We start from the raw sequence: 13,803 nt of genomic DNA, 5'->3' as shown, positions 1-13,803 counted from the left end.
GCCGGAGACGGATACTTGACCGATCTGCGCATAAGTAATGAGTACTCGAAGAGAGGAAGGCTCTCCTCGAAGATTAATGCCGCGTTAGAAATGTCGCTGTCCCGAGGATAGGACAGCGTCGCCTCGCGCCGATCCTATCTTCAATTCCGTCGATTTGAAGGAAACCGAAGGGTCGGATCGCATCTTCACATAGGAACTAAAAGAAAGCCAGGATCTCAAAGATCCCGGAGGAACGTCGCTGGGGACGCGTTTTCCGCGTAACTTCGCCGTGGCGGGTTTTCCGCGGCAGAGGATGCGAACTCCGAGGGCTCTTCGCGACTTGCGGGCCGCGATAATGGCCGAATTTGCCTTATTTGTACCTTGGTACCAAGGATACACACTCACGCAAGGATTTTCCGCTGGGTGGCCGTAAAACGCACCGCATCGCCACGATCCACCGACTCGCGATGCCGAATTGCGCAACTAGCGGCGCGGCCTCCTCTTCTCTTTCTCAACCCCGACCGATCGGAGCAAGTGCGCGATAACGATTAGAACGGTGGGATTTATTCTACGGTTCGATATGGCGTTACGGAAAATACTATAGATACCCGGGGAACCCCTTTTCCGGGTGGCGGGGAAAATGATACGTTATGGGGATGAACAACCCCCTTCGACGCCCGTCGCGATTCCTCCGCAATTACTCCTTTTCCACCTATTTTCACGTTTCGATACAATTTTCGCGACACGCAGCCCCGTTTCGATCTTAACTTAGCGGCGGAAGTTAATCAGGGAAATTATTCAAAGTGGAGTTAAACACCCTCGCGGGTAATTAATCGACGATTAATTTTCTGAATTTCTCTTTCTCGCCGCCGCGGGTAATTATTTGTAAAGAGGGTCCGGGAAGAATTGGCGAAACAGTAATTGCACGAGGGGTTGGTACACCTATTTTCACGTTTCGATACAATTTTCGCGACACGCAGCCCCGTTTCGATCTTAACTTAGCGGCGGAAGTTAATCAGGGAAATTATTCAAAGTGGAGTTAAACACCCTCGCGGGTAATTAATCGACGATTAATTTTCTGGATTTCTCTTTCTCGCCGCCGCGGGTAATTATTTGTAAAGAGGGTCCGGGAAGAACTGGCGAAATAGTAATTGCAGGAGGGGTTGGTAATGCGTTTCGACGAGCGATCCTTTCCCGTTTGACGTGAGTTTTACGCACGTCCATCATCGGCAATACCGCATGACACAACCGGCGTAATGCCTAATGAAACCTTTTCCCGAGTGCCGCGGGTCGTAACAAGTGCACGATACCGATTACGCCACGGAGTTTATTCAAAATACAGCCCTGCCGCAAGTACTACAATCCGCCACGGCGTTTTCTGGGTCGGCGGAAATAATACGTTTCGAGGAGAATAATCAGTCGCTTCCTTTGCTCCTTACGATTTCCTCTCGCATGCTACGCAATACCGAGATTGCCGTTCCACAATACCAAAAGTGACTTTGATTAATTCCGCAAAATTGCTCTTGAATAACACCGCGCGCTCAGAAGACCGCCAGCCCGGATTGATTTTTTATCCCCGCTCCGAGTCCGTGCAAAAATAATAAATAAATTCTAATCCGACCCTATCATCGACGTCGACGGAAATTAAATTCTGCATAAGCCTGGAATTAAAAGGGAAAACAAAAAAAAAATTAAATACCTGCCACTCAAGGTCCAAAGTGGGACCTCGATTGAAAAGTACCCTTTCTTACACTGTTTCAAGACGTACGCAAGTATAAGTAGAGCTTGTAAATGGAATAAGCATTTCGACTCGGGAGCGGAATAAAAAATCGCAGATATTTTTTTATTATATTTTTCTCGGTGGTCCAAAAAATTCAGAACAGGTGCAGCGGATAACTATTGCGTGGCAGGTCTTATTTAACAGTGAAACGAGGACCGAAGTTGCGCAAGTATCCCTCTGAAACCACATTTTCCGGGTCCGAGGATGGCTTTGCGGTCCAGGGGATGAGCCCTCCCTTTTTTCCCGGATTCGCTACAATTTCTCCGCGCGGCGTCCTTTTTTCCCGCCCTTTCCGCAACTGTCTCTCCCGATTAACGGCACCCGGGGATATTTCCGCGGTATTTCCGCGACTTCTCGGCCGTGACCAGCTCACGTTTCCCTCGGAATTTCTGTTCGCAGATGAATCAGCAGTGCAAAGTGTGCGGCGAGCCTGCGGCCGGTTTCCATTTCGGCGCCTTCACCTGCGAAGGTTGTAAGGTAAGTCCACCGAAAGAGACATTATCGACAGAGATAAGTTCCGTGTACATTAGGCGTCTTAGATGGCTATCGGTGCGAGCGTGATGGATGTGATAGGCATTGCCCCTGAATGGACCCCCTGCGATGCGTATCTTTATCGCTAAGTTCCCTCCTCTAACGAGATTTGGACGCGAATCGCATCGAGATCGCTCCCAGTATCCATATTGATAACCGAAAGATCGATTTTCAATTTTTTTTATCCGGATTTTCAAGGAGTCGATCTAACGTCGCGCGCAATGACTGCCTCGTTAATTTTTCCCTGTACGTAGATTTGTTTTCCCAGCCTCTTTACGACCCCCGATCCCCGTGGATTATTCCCAGTATCCATATTGATAACCGAAAGATCGATTTTCAATTTTTTTTATCCGGATTTTCAAGTAGTCGATCTAACGCCGCGCGCAATGACTGCCTCGTTAATTTTTCCCTGTACGTAGATTTCTTTTCCCAGCCTCTTTACGACCCCCGATCCCCGTGGATTATTCCTCGCCCACCGGTCCACAAATTTCCCGACACATTGGGACTTTTTCCTTCCTCCCAGGACGATTTCACAAAGCCTCGGGCACTCGCTTTCACGACCCGCCGACGATCGAGGTTAAATGTTACCGCCTAGACCCGCGGGTCGGAGAGCTCGATGCGTGGTAAGGAAATGAGCGGGAGTTTCCCGACTCCGCGAAAAATCGAAGGAAATTTCTAAAGGGACATTGGAACGAAGGGAAAGTGCCGCCGATAGAGGAAGGATCGGAAATGATCGACCGACCCGATGAGACGTCGATTTGTCCGGACGGATCGATCTCCCTAGATCGCTGATTGGACCCTAATTAATCGATCCCGGAGAAATGAATATTACTTAATGCCGGGAATATTGCAGGATGACACTGCCGATCGGCTGGCTCGCGAAGAGGTGGAAACGAAAGTAGCAAAATGGAACAGCCCCGATGTCGCGCAATCATTAATCAAGCCCGAAACCCTAGAAATCAATTGTCAGTGGATAGTTTCGAAATTCATTCCCTTTCCCCAAAAGCATTGCGGACTTTCCGCCGCGGTAGAAAAAGATCCCCCTTTCAGCGATAGCGAGTTCCGTCCGGGACGGATGTCGCAGTCCATCGCGAATCTTTTCGCGGACCTGGTTCTTATTACCGAAGTAAGGAACGACAATTGGCCCATGGCGAGCTCCGGGACGGTAGAAAGTGGGAATATCTTCGTGTGCGGTCGTCAATCGCGAAAGCCGATTAAACCACTGAATTTTCAACGGGAACTCGGCGACCGTTTCCTACACTTTTCCCAATAGGGTTTTCTTAATCGCCGTTCGATTACCGGATTCGTCTCAATCGGTCCTAGTCTCCTATTTTCGAGATCATACGGATCCTTTTTCGCGTGAACAAATTTTGCATCTTTGCGAAGCCCCTTCATTGGACATTTGAAACTCTTATATGAAATTGTTAATTTCGCGTATGTAAAAGTTGATCGTATGAACTCAAAAATCGGATCTCAGAGCTCTCTAGTTCATACGGATTTTCTTCACATATGAAAAGATTAACATGAAAAAATTTTGCACTATTGCGAAGCCCCATCATTAGACGACATTTGAAACTCTTATATGAAATTGTTAATTTTGCATGTGTAAAAGTTGATCGTATGAACTCGAGAGGCAAGCTGCGAAATTGCGGAAGAAAACGGCAGGAAAAGTGTCCCAGTTGAAACGATAACGATTATTAACGTCACTCGAGTACGGATCGAACGTTAAGATTAGAAATCTCGCACAGACGGTCATAGATTTCATTTCCATCCGTAATTCGTCCCAGGGTCGAGTGTCTCAATCCCCAGAAAATTTTCCGGCCTCGCGTAGCACGTTTTCGCAATCCCTCGAGCTCCATTTAAAGCCAAAGCGTTCGGCTCCTCGCAAAACCGTGAACTTCACGTCGTGGAATAGATTTCTCAAAGTATCGGCGCAATTATCGGTGTCGATTAATTTTTTGGCTGACCAAGTACATAAACTGCCAACAGTCATATCGCAACATGGCTAGGAAGAGTATTCAAACCATGACCTAGCCTGATACAAAACTATAACTAATAGAAACAAAAATAAAAACTAATAAAAGAATCATACAGAAAAATGGATCGCAAAAGTTGTTTTTCGGGGAATAAAATGACGATTCTTTACAGATTATACTTAAAAAAAAGAAAAGAAAAAATGAAGGAAAAACTGTTTCCAAATATCGTCGCGGATCATTGTCAAGAATTTTACCAAAAATTGGCAAGAATCATCGGATTCGATCCGTCTGACAGAACTAAAATAAGAGTTTTTTTTTCTTTAACAATCTTAACCCTTAACATATGTAAACAAATATATGAAATGCACGAGAAATGGGGGAAAAAACGGACAATTAGGTCTCTAAGGGTCTCGGAAATTGGCGAGAATCATTGGATTCGATCCGTCTGGCGGAATTAAAATAAGTGGATTTTTTTCGTTAACAATCTTAACCCATAATGTATGTAAATAAATATATGAAATGCACGAGAAATGGGGAAAAAACTGACAATTAGGTCTCTAAGGGTCTCGGAGACTCGTGTCGCGCTCCGGCGGGGATCTTTCCCAGGTCCGGGTTTCGCAAAAGCGGGCTCTCCGCATCGGGTCCGCATCGGTTTCGCAAATCGTCGGTCTGGGCAAGGTGGGCCGCGGTTTTCCTCGCGGCTTCGGTCCGTCGATCGTTCCTCGGCCCGGCCCGGAGAGCTCGACGCGTCGCGCCGAGGGCGCGCTCAAGCAGAGCGCGAACAGGGAGGGAGGTGACATGCTACGGTGGGCCTGAAAACGAAAATAACGAAACGAAACAATGTCGAGCTGACGTAATCGTTAACTAGGGCGGAAACAAACAATCGCGGCGGACAAGTGCGAAGCGCCGGAAGCCGGCCCGCTTTGAAACGGCTCGCCGACTCGGCCCGGGGAAATCGCGAGCACGAGCCGCGATCCCACCTCGATCACCGATAACGGGTATCAGCGATCCGAAACATCCGAGACCCCCGAGAAGCCCTTCACTTGACAAAACAAACCGAATTGGTCCCTTGGGATTTTTCAAAATTAAACCGCAAATTTTTATGCAATTCTTCAGATAGAAGGTATATGTCCCATCGATACCGTCGAGTCTGGATATGGAGAGATAAGGATTATTTGATAAAAATGTAATAATTTCTAATGACCGTTTGATATAAAGGGGGATATTTAGCTTTACTGCAAATTTTTATGCAATTCTTCAAATAGAAAGTATATGTCCCATCAATACCGTCGAGCCTGGATATAGAGAGCATTTGATAAAAATGTAATAATTTCTAATGACGGTATATACCGTTTGATGTAACGGCAGGATTTTTGGCTTTTAGAGATTTGACATTAAAATTGCATCCTGCATCGATCATCGATATGGTATCAATGATCGACCGTAAATGATCTGAAACTTCTCACGAGATCTACGAGAGGTCCTTTACTTAACAAAACAATCCGAATTGGTCTCTTGGGATTTTTTAAAATTAAACCGCAAATTATTCTGCAATTCTTAAAATAGAAGGTACATGTCCCATCGAGTGATAATGATCATTTAACAAAAATGTAATAATTTATACCGTTTGACGTAACGGCGGGATTTTTGGCTTTTAAAGATTTTGCATAAAAATTGCGTCGAGCTTTGACACGAAATAGACAAGGCTCGACCCTACAGGTTAAACCCGAAGAGAATGTCCGTTGAAAGCGTATCGCGTCCTTTTCGCTCCAGCACCTCGGAGGCTTTTACGCCTCTTCCGCTCCATTTGTCGCGAATCCGAACGATAATCGCGATCCTAGCACGAGAATGACTTCCACCGTGAATAGCCGAGATTCGCGCGAGCAAAACCGCCCAAGGACAAGGCCGAAGAGCCATACGTCATCCTTCGTAACGGTCTTTTTAATGGATATATCCTGATGCACCTTGCACGTGCATACCGGATGTCGTTCCTCGGTGTTTCCACAATTTGCGTTAAATAAAAAGGAAATTCTCCCCTTCCGATTTTTTCGCGGATTTTCCGTTTAAAAAAAAAAAAATAGAAACAATTGGTTCGAGCTCTCGAGCGAGGTTCCCCGATGCGACGAATTTGCATACCGGCGGGAGAATAAAAAATGGTAACGAAGGGAATGCACGATGCATCTACGATTAATGCGACGAGAAATCTCGGATTCATCATAAATTTTCTAGGAGATGTTCCCGTGGACAAACCGACCGTCACTAATGATTCGTACATCTCCGGGCTGTTTGCAAACTCACTTACAGCAGAACCGTTTCATCCTCTATGGGTGCACGAAGTCCACCCAGGTGTAAAAGCGGACTGTGCGTGTTCCCATAACTACATCGGGTCCCATAACTCCCATAACTATATATAAAATATATTTAAAAAAACGCACTAGTGTTTCCTATCGTTGCACATCCCATCGTTATCGCGAACTCATTGCCTTCGACCTACCTCAACCCCATCTATCCTCGCGATACGTTTCCGGTATAATCTAAAAAAATTCCATAAAAATGGCCGAAAACTCCAATTGTACCGAACAATTGTTACAATGAAACCAGGGTATCAGGAAATTCCCAGTTCGTCGTTATCGCGAACTCATTGCCTTCGACCTACCTCAACCCCATCTATCCTCGCGATACCTTCCCGTAGTCTAAAGAATTCCATAAAAATGGCCGCAAACTCCAATTGTACAAAGAAACCGGGGTATCAGGGAATTCGCAGTTCGTCGTTATCGCAACCTCGTCGCCCTCGAACAATCTCGGGCTATCGCGGACCTACTTAGTTCCTCCTAACTACCAGGTCGGATTCAGAGCACGCGCGTCCAAGCCGAACTCGCGGGTCTACGGTAGGGGGTTTGCGTAACCAGGGGACGTCGCAACGTGGAAGGTGGCATTTTCACGATTGTGTCATCGGGACTTCTGGGCGTCGTTGCAGCGCCCATGCTCCGTTGCCCCGGCGTTGCACGGCCGGACAAACGTAGAGACTTAGGCCAGACATTACGCGGCGTTACGTACGCGGTAAAGCCGACAACTAGAACGGAGCCGTGCGATTCGCTATCGCCTATCGATCCTTATAAGGGTCCTAACTCTCTGTCAGACAATGGAGGAAGACCGAGAACCCATCAACGTCGCCCTGGACTCTCAAAGTCGCCACTTTTCCCTGAAAGATTCCGCGGTTAACATTGTCATCGCATGTGAAACGGACTAAATGTAAAATGTACTCCACCGTCCCATAAATAAACGACAACGTTCATTAAACAATACCACCGGTTTAGCTCCAATATACCCAAAAGTGAAACCGTAAACAATGGCGTCCGAAGTCGATCCGTCCCCATTGTCGTCATCGAGTCTAAGTGAGCGGTATCACTTTCCGTCACGGAATCGTGTCGGAATCGCACTTGGTTGCACCATTTGGGCAATTATCTCGAATAGTAGGCCGCACGCGCCTCCGTATTCCGGGGAGCATCGTCGTTGGGAAGGCAAGGAACAGAGGGGAGCCAGAGGGGCAGGGACCCTCTCGATGAATGAAACAACGAGAGTGTGGTCACGGTAATGTCACTCGGCCCGAATACAATAGCGCGGCCCTGATTTACCAAATTACGTGGCGATTTAGTGTTCCGTTCTCGGCGAAGAACTCCGGACGCCTCCAGTTTTCTCACCAATTGTTCGGCCTATGACGACAGGATCCTAATATTTATACCGCGGGTTATGTAGTACACCGAACACGTATCTACCTCGCAGCATTATCTCCTAACCGTCATCTAAACATCGGTACAATAATCGAGAATTTCGCAATTCGGAACGGTAACATATGGGTAATACCGAAGCAAAGTAGTTACACCACGCGTGGTATAAAATCTCGGTACCTGGAGCCAAGGTCCTGCTTATTCTAGATCTTTTAAAGATAGCTTCAGAAGTATCCGACATACATCAAGGTCCGTGTATTAATTATAAAGACAGGACCTAGGTGATCCTACGACTTAGAATTAGAATTAGCTCCAGACCTCGGACCGCAGGACTGAAGTCTCCCCATTTCTCTGTTACAGTCTTTCTTCGGGAGGTCTTACAACAACCTGAGCAGCATATCCGAGTGCAAGAACGACGGGAAGTGCGTGATCAACAAGAAGAATCGCACCGCCTGCAAGGCATGCCGCTTAAGAAAATGTCTCCTTGTCGGGATGTCAAAATCGGGCTCGAGATACGGCCGCCGTTCCAACTGGTTCAAGATCCACTGCCTGCTGCAGGAGCAACAGCAGCAGCAGCAACAGCAGCAGCAACAGCAGCAGCAGCAACAGCAGCAACCTCCGTCATCGCACCACCATCATTTGCACCACCACCAGCGTTCCCATCAGCACCACCAGCCGATGCAGCAGCAGGGTAGCCAGACGAGCCCCCCCATGGGGATGCACCAGGTCCCGCGTAAGGACGACGTCCTGATGCTGGGCCTGGACGACTACAAGAACTCCACGTCGCCCAGCATCAGCTCGCCCGAGTCACACAACAGCGACAGCTCCGTCGAGGTGTCCGAAAGGAGAGCAGCCCTGGGCCACCCGGGGTTCAGACCTCTTCACCCGCACCTCCACGCGAGCGCCGACTTGTCGGCGTTGGGCAAGGAGATGATGAGTCTTCCCCTTGGCTTCCACCTCGGAGGCATGTCCTTGATCCCGCCGACGTTCCTCCCACCTCCCAGCCTGGCGATGTTCCCTCCGTACCACCTATACACTCCTCCACCCGGGGCACCGCATCCCCTGATGCCGAGCCACCCATCAGGGATCCTGCGACACTCGCCAATCGGCAACGAGGAGTCCGTCGCCACGAACCTTGCCACTGCCTCCATCCCCACTGCCAAAGGCCCCTGCAACGAGAACACAGGGAGCATTAACAACAACAACAACGACATCAGCAACCACGACCGCTACGTCCATAACCAATTGAACACCGGCGACGTACCTGCGGTCTTTGCGGATCCCATGGAGACGTACTCGAAGAGGTTCTACCTCGACGCCGTCCTGAAGCGCCAGAGGACGCCGCCGAGTCATTCCCCAGCCTCGAGCAAGGCGCACTCCGAAAGGAACACGCCGGGGAATACCCCGGAGCCGGCTAGCCCCAGGTCGCCGCCGCAGGAGAACCCCATGGACCTGTCGATGAAGGCTCCAGGATGTCCCAGGGAATGTGCGACCCCTGCGAGCGAGACCAGTGGGAGCGAGGACGTCGACATGGGGACCTCCAGCGAGAGGGACAGCCCACCCCTGAAGAGGCGACCAGCGCCCATGGACCTGACGACGAGGTCTTAAGAAGGTGTTCCACGCTCCATAAGCCACCGACTAGTGATCCCCTGGTACAGGATACTCGACGAAGTCAACGCGCAGAGGAAGATCCTTTCCCCTGGCGAGACGAAGACATCCGTCAGGTCGTTGAGTCCATTTCCATGAGCCTGAAGAGCTAGATAACAAAAACCCATCAATCAGGAGCGTATATCATCGGACTAGCGATACCGGCTATCACTTGGTACCCCCAAAATCCTCGAGGAAGACGCGAAACTAGGTCCATTAGACCCGAAGAAAGTGGCCAAAGTGTCCTAATCAAATCTCTACGAACCTATCCATCGATATCCGCACCGGGACGCGGGTTAATCGAGGAAGACTCCTGGGGTTTAATTAACGGGCACGATCGCCTCTTACCAACCTGTCGCCCGATAAACACGTCGGCAGGTCGCGGGCGCGTGTTCGGGGACGTGTTACCAACCCGGGGACACGTGTCGGACAGTATCGACGCTTCGAGGGGCTTTATCTTACACGGTGTTCGACGCCTGCCAATGTACGCCTTCATCGGGTCCCGCTTGCCTCTTATTGTCCCTCGAGGACTCTTCCCTTCCACTCCCAGGTGTCCAGCAGCCCGAAGATCCCGGATATCGGCATCGCGAAGACGACCTGGACCACCTCGGCGACCCACAGCGGCTCCTGGAAGAAATTCCGCGGACTTAGGACGATCACTTCAACCCGGCTCTTCAGGGTCGCTCGGTAGACAATACCTTTCCGTCGCGTTATCCGCGCCCGCGGGCTCGTCCCGGGCAGAACACAGATTCGCTCTTAGGGACGAGAACGTGGACGCGCCGTTTGTATCCAGGGTTCTCCGGGTCCGTAAACGAGATGCCAACCTGGACCCTCGGCTTCCTTTTTCTGCCTCGAGACCGAGGTAGAAGAGGATCGACCGAAAGGGTCGAATCCGGCCGACGATACCCTTACGACTACCACCCCTTATCGGTGTAACGTTTACATGTACTTATGATAACTTCTCGGTAATTAGAGTTAAGTACACCTGTACATACGCGGACTCTGTCTTTCATGGGGATGCCATGGGGACGCCACGGTGACGATTGTCATCTGGGGATCCCCAGGACTTTCCAGTACGCCCGACGACCGAGATTCGTCCTGCATGTCGGACTAGATAAGCCTAAATGAAGTACACTTGTAAATACCGCAAGGATTAAAATACGCGCCGATCGGTGTACAGGGAAAAGGGAGTTCCCGATAAGGCACGAGCGCTAGAGCCGTCTGAAGCGTATATCCAGAGTCTAAGTGATAAGACTCCCTCAACAGAGTGCAATTGTGATTACGTCGTATAGAGACCTAGAGTTAAGCCTTCAACTGTCGTTGGTGCTGGATTTACCGCGGTTGTAAATTTAGCGATGCTTCACATCCCATACAGCTGTAGATAGCCGAAAGGACGTTATCACGCGAAAGGTACGCCGACCTTAATCGCCCAAGTAATTGTACATAATTGCAACGGAACAAGGAGAATCGACAGCGTCGCACTAAATGTATAGAGTACCGCGTGTACAATTCGACATAATATAATACCCCCTTTTTTCACGTACACCGTCCATACCTTTCCTCTCCGGTACAACGAAAGAAGCGAGGAGAAGAAAAATAAGACGAGCCCGACACATCGGTAGTTAGCAATCCTCGCTCATACGGCATGCAAAGTAGCGTCGGTAAGCGGAAGAAAAAAAAAAAAGAAACAACAAAAAAAAAATCGATTTATCGTGCCACGGCGCTGTCGGAGAAGCACAGAGAGGCAGGAGACGTGCTCTTCTACGTCGCCGAGCTCTACGTGCCCCGTTGGGATTCATGAGGATATCGGACTGTAGATTCTCATTAGTTAAGCATAATTTGTACGTAAGGCGACGTCGCGCCGAATGACGATCGCTCGATGACGCTGGTAGGGATACCGGCGGGTACGCACACGAGGAAAAGTCCCAGGGCATACCGGGATATCGAGGCAGGTAAGTACGCAGGTGAGTACGTCGGCAGGGGCCAAGAAGAGAGGAAAGTACACCCCGAAGAGAGGAGCGTGAAGCGACTCCGGAATCAGGCATGAAAGCCACCGGCCATGCGAAATTCTAACGAGCGATCGGCACGCGGCTCGGGTATGCACCGGGGAGCATCGACGTCGTCGCCGGGGCGAAGATACGAGGTTGCGTGTGAACCCGAAGGTAGAAAGGTTACGAGCATAAATAGGTAATATAATAAACCTCGGGGCCAAGATGGCGGCACTAACTCATAACGCCCCGGCATGAATATTCAACGCCGCGTATAAATTCCGGGCCGTACGTGAAATACCGAGGGCTCGGTGCGGAATAAAGGGTCCTAGACGGAGACGGGAAATCGATTATGCACGGCGCCACGGAGATGCCGAAAACCGTCGGGGATTTCTCGCCGAAACGGGAGCGCCGACGAGGTCCATTGTCCTAAGGCGCTCCGCTCTCATTCACCAGGTCCGCCGAGGTTCACTTCGTTCTCGGCTCGGTCGAGCTCTGAAATGAAAAGCGGAGGGTAAATTAGAGGCCGCCGTAGGTCCACTTCGCGGTACAATGTACATCATTCTGGGATGGAAGTCCTTTGAATTACCTTGGACGTGGAGGTAGGTCCTGGGGGGCGTAAAGGGACTGGCCGAGGATTCCGGGGTCTCGCCGAAAATAGGGAGAGGAGGCCGGGCCAATGATGAAAAAGGACGAAGAGGACGGAGCCGATGGAGGAGCCCTCCGCGTCGCCTCGCGGCCGGTCCTCCGGCCTCGCAATGTACCACGCATATAAATCCCTGGTTTATGTGACCACGGTTCAAGGGGTTACCGCGGGTCTGAGTTACGGTTCACCTCACATTATTAAACACGACCGCGTCCCTGGTGCTCCTACTACCGAATAATCACCGGTCGCGTCGTGCCCGACGTTACGTTACAGGGTACGTGTTTATCCTCGCGTGTCGGGACGACCGGCGAGAATCGTCCCGACTTTAATGCTTCCCTTTGATCGTTACGTCTCCGTCCCGGGTAAACTGGAACACGCACCGCTGGAACGGGGCATCGATTCTGAAAAAGAAAAAAATTCCACACGGATTAAGACCATCGCCAGGAGCATTAGGAATATTTAAGGAATATTCTGAGAATGGTTAGCCGTGACGGTAAAATAAAACACTAATAGAAATTGGAGTACTCACCACAGTCTACCAAGATGCATCCTTGACGTTCCTGGGATGAAAATCGCTTATGCAAGCTACGATGGCAATAAACCTCCAGGTCCAATTTCCCCAAAATATCCTCAGCAGATCATTTACATTCCCTCGGTATTCCTCACCAAGAGTCCCAGGATGTTGTTCTCCTTTTTTTTCTTGGTGCCCGTTGCACCCTTCCTGCCCTCGGAGGGGTCTCGCCATACTACTACGTGCCAGGCGGGAAATTTATATCGGCGGGTTTACAAGTGGGCCGCATTCCCAGGTCGCGTTTTCGAGTGGTCCCACTATAGGCGCTCGACTGTTACTTATCAATTAAACCGATTTATCGTCTGTAGAGGGATCCCGAGCCGACCTAGGGGGCTCTACCCAATCCGTGTAGCTTTTAGGAGTTATTTCGAGATTACCATGCGACTGCCTGCCTGCCTCTTAGGATTTATTCGGCATTGGATATCAATTTCCTCCACGAAGAGCCAACGGACCTCGCAAGAGGTGTTCCCTGAATTTAATATGTTAAACCGTAGCATCGTTTTATTGTACGGTAGAGATGTACCTTTGTAACGCCTCTAAAAAGGAACTGGGATTACGGCTAATGGATTATCATCCTGTACTATTCCCATGCCAAGTAGATCTAACAGACGCATACAAACGGTCTAAAGATAAAACCATATAAAGCGATTCAATTGACGCGTTATAAAGTTTTCTACAATTAATTAGCGTCCTTAAATCTCCCTATCGGTATGACTTGGTGGCTGACGCACATTTCGGTACGGTCCACGTTCGTCATAAAAGCAGGCATCGTTGTCTACCCTTTTATGTTGCGAAACATGTAAATGTCGATACAGAAGCCGAAGAACGTATTTAATAAATAAATAATGTAATAATCAAAGCGCGCAAGTCGTAGAAACTATAAAACTCCTCTCGAAATTAAATTATAACTTAAGTATTAGCTTGGTGTCCGATACGGTATATAGAATGTTCCACATG

The 13,803-nt window shown here is 49.4% G+C and overlaps 1 protein-coding gene across 1 annotated transcript; it reads left to right on the top strand.

The window, feature by feature from the left end:
- Nucleotides 1-2,158: 2,158 nt before the first annotated feature.
- Nucleotides 2,159-10,101, top strand: LOC105696376 (knirps-related protein-like). The gene is made up of 2 exons (XM_012418795.1): nucleotides 2,159-2,236; nucleotides 8,355-10,101. Exons 1-2 carry the CDS (start codon nucleotides 2,159-2,161, stop codon nucleotides 9,600-9,602), a joined length of 1,326 nt encoding a protein of 441 aa, XP_012274218.1. The 3' UTR covers nucleotides 9,603-10,101.
- Nucleotides 10,102-13,803: the final 3,702 nt, after the last annotated feature.

The sequence above is a fragment of the Orussus abietinus genome, unplaced genomic scaffold, assembly GCF_000612105.2.
Source record: "Orussus abietinus isolate OABI.00-Male unplaced genomic scaffold, Oabi_2.0 scaffold15, whole genome shotgun sequence".
NCBI lineage: Eukaryota > Metazoa > Arthropoda > Insecta > Hymenoptera > Orussidae > Orussus > Orussus abietinus.
The sequence above is the reverse complement of the archived record's forward strand: the minus strand, read 5'-3'. Positions and strand labels throughout refer to the sequence as shown.

What these genes read in the sequence shown, in the direction of transcription:
- LOC105696376 (XM_012418795.1), top strand. Translation starts at nt 2,159, where the DNA reads ATGAATCAGCAGTGCAAAGTGTGCGGCGAGCCTGCGGCCGGTTTCCAT. An exon ending in TCACCTGCGAAGGTTGTAAG is followed by an intron (nt 2,237 to 8,354) that starts GTAAGTCCACCG and finishes TCTCTGTTACAG; the next exon opens with TCTTTCTTCGGGAGGTCTTA.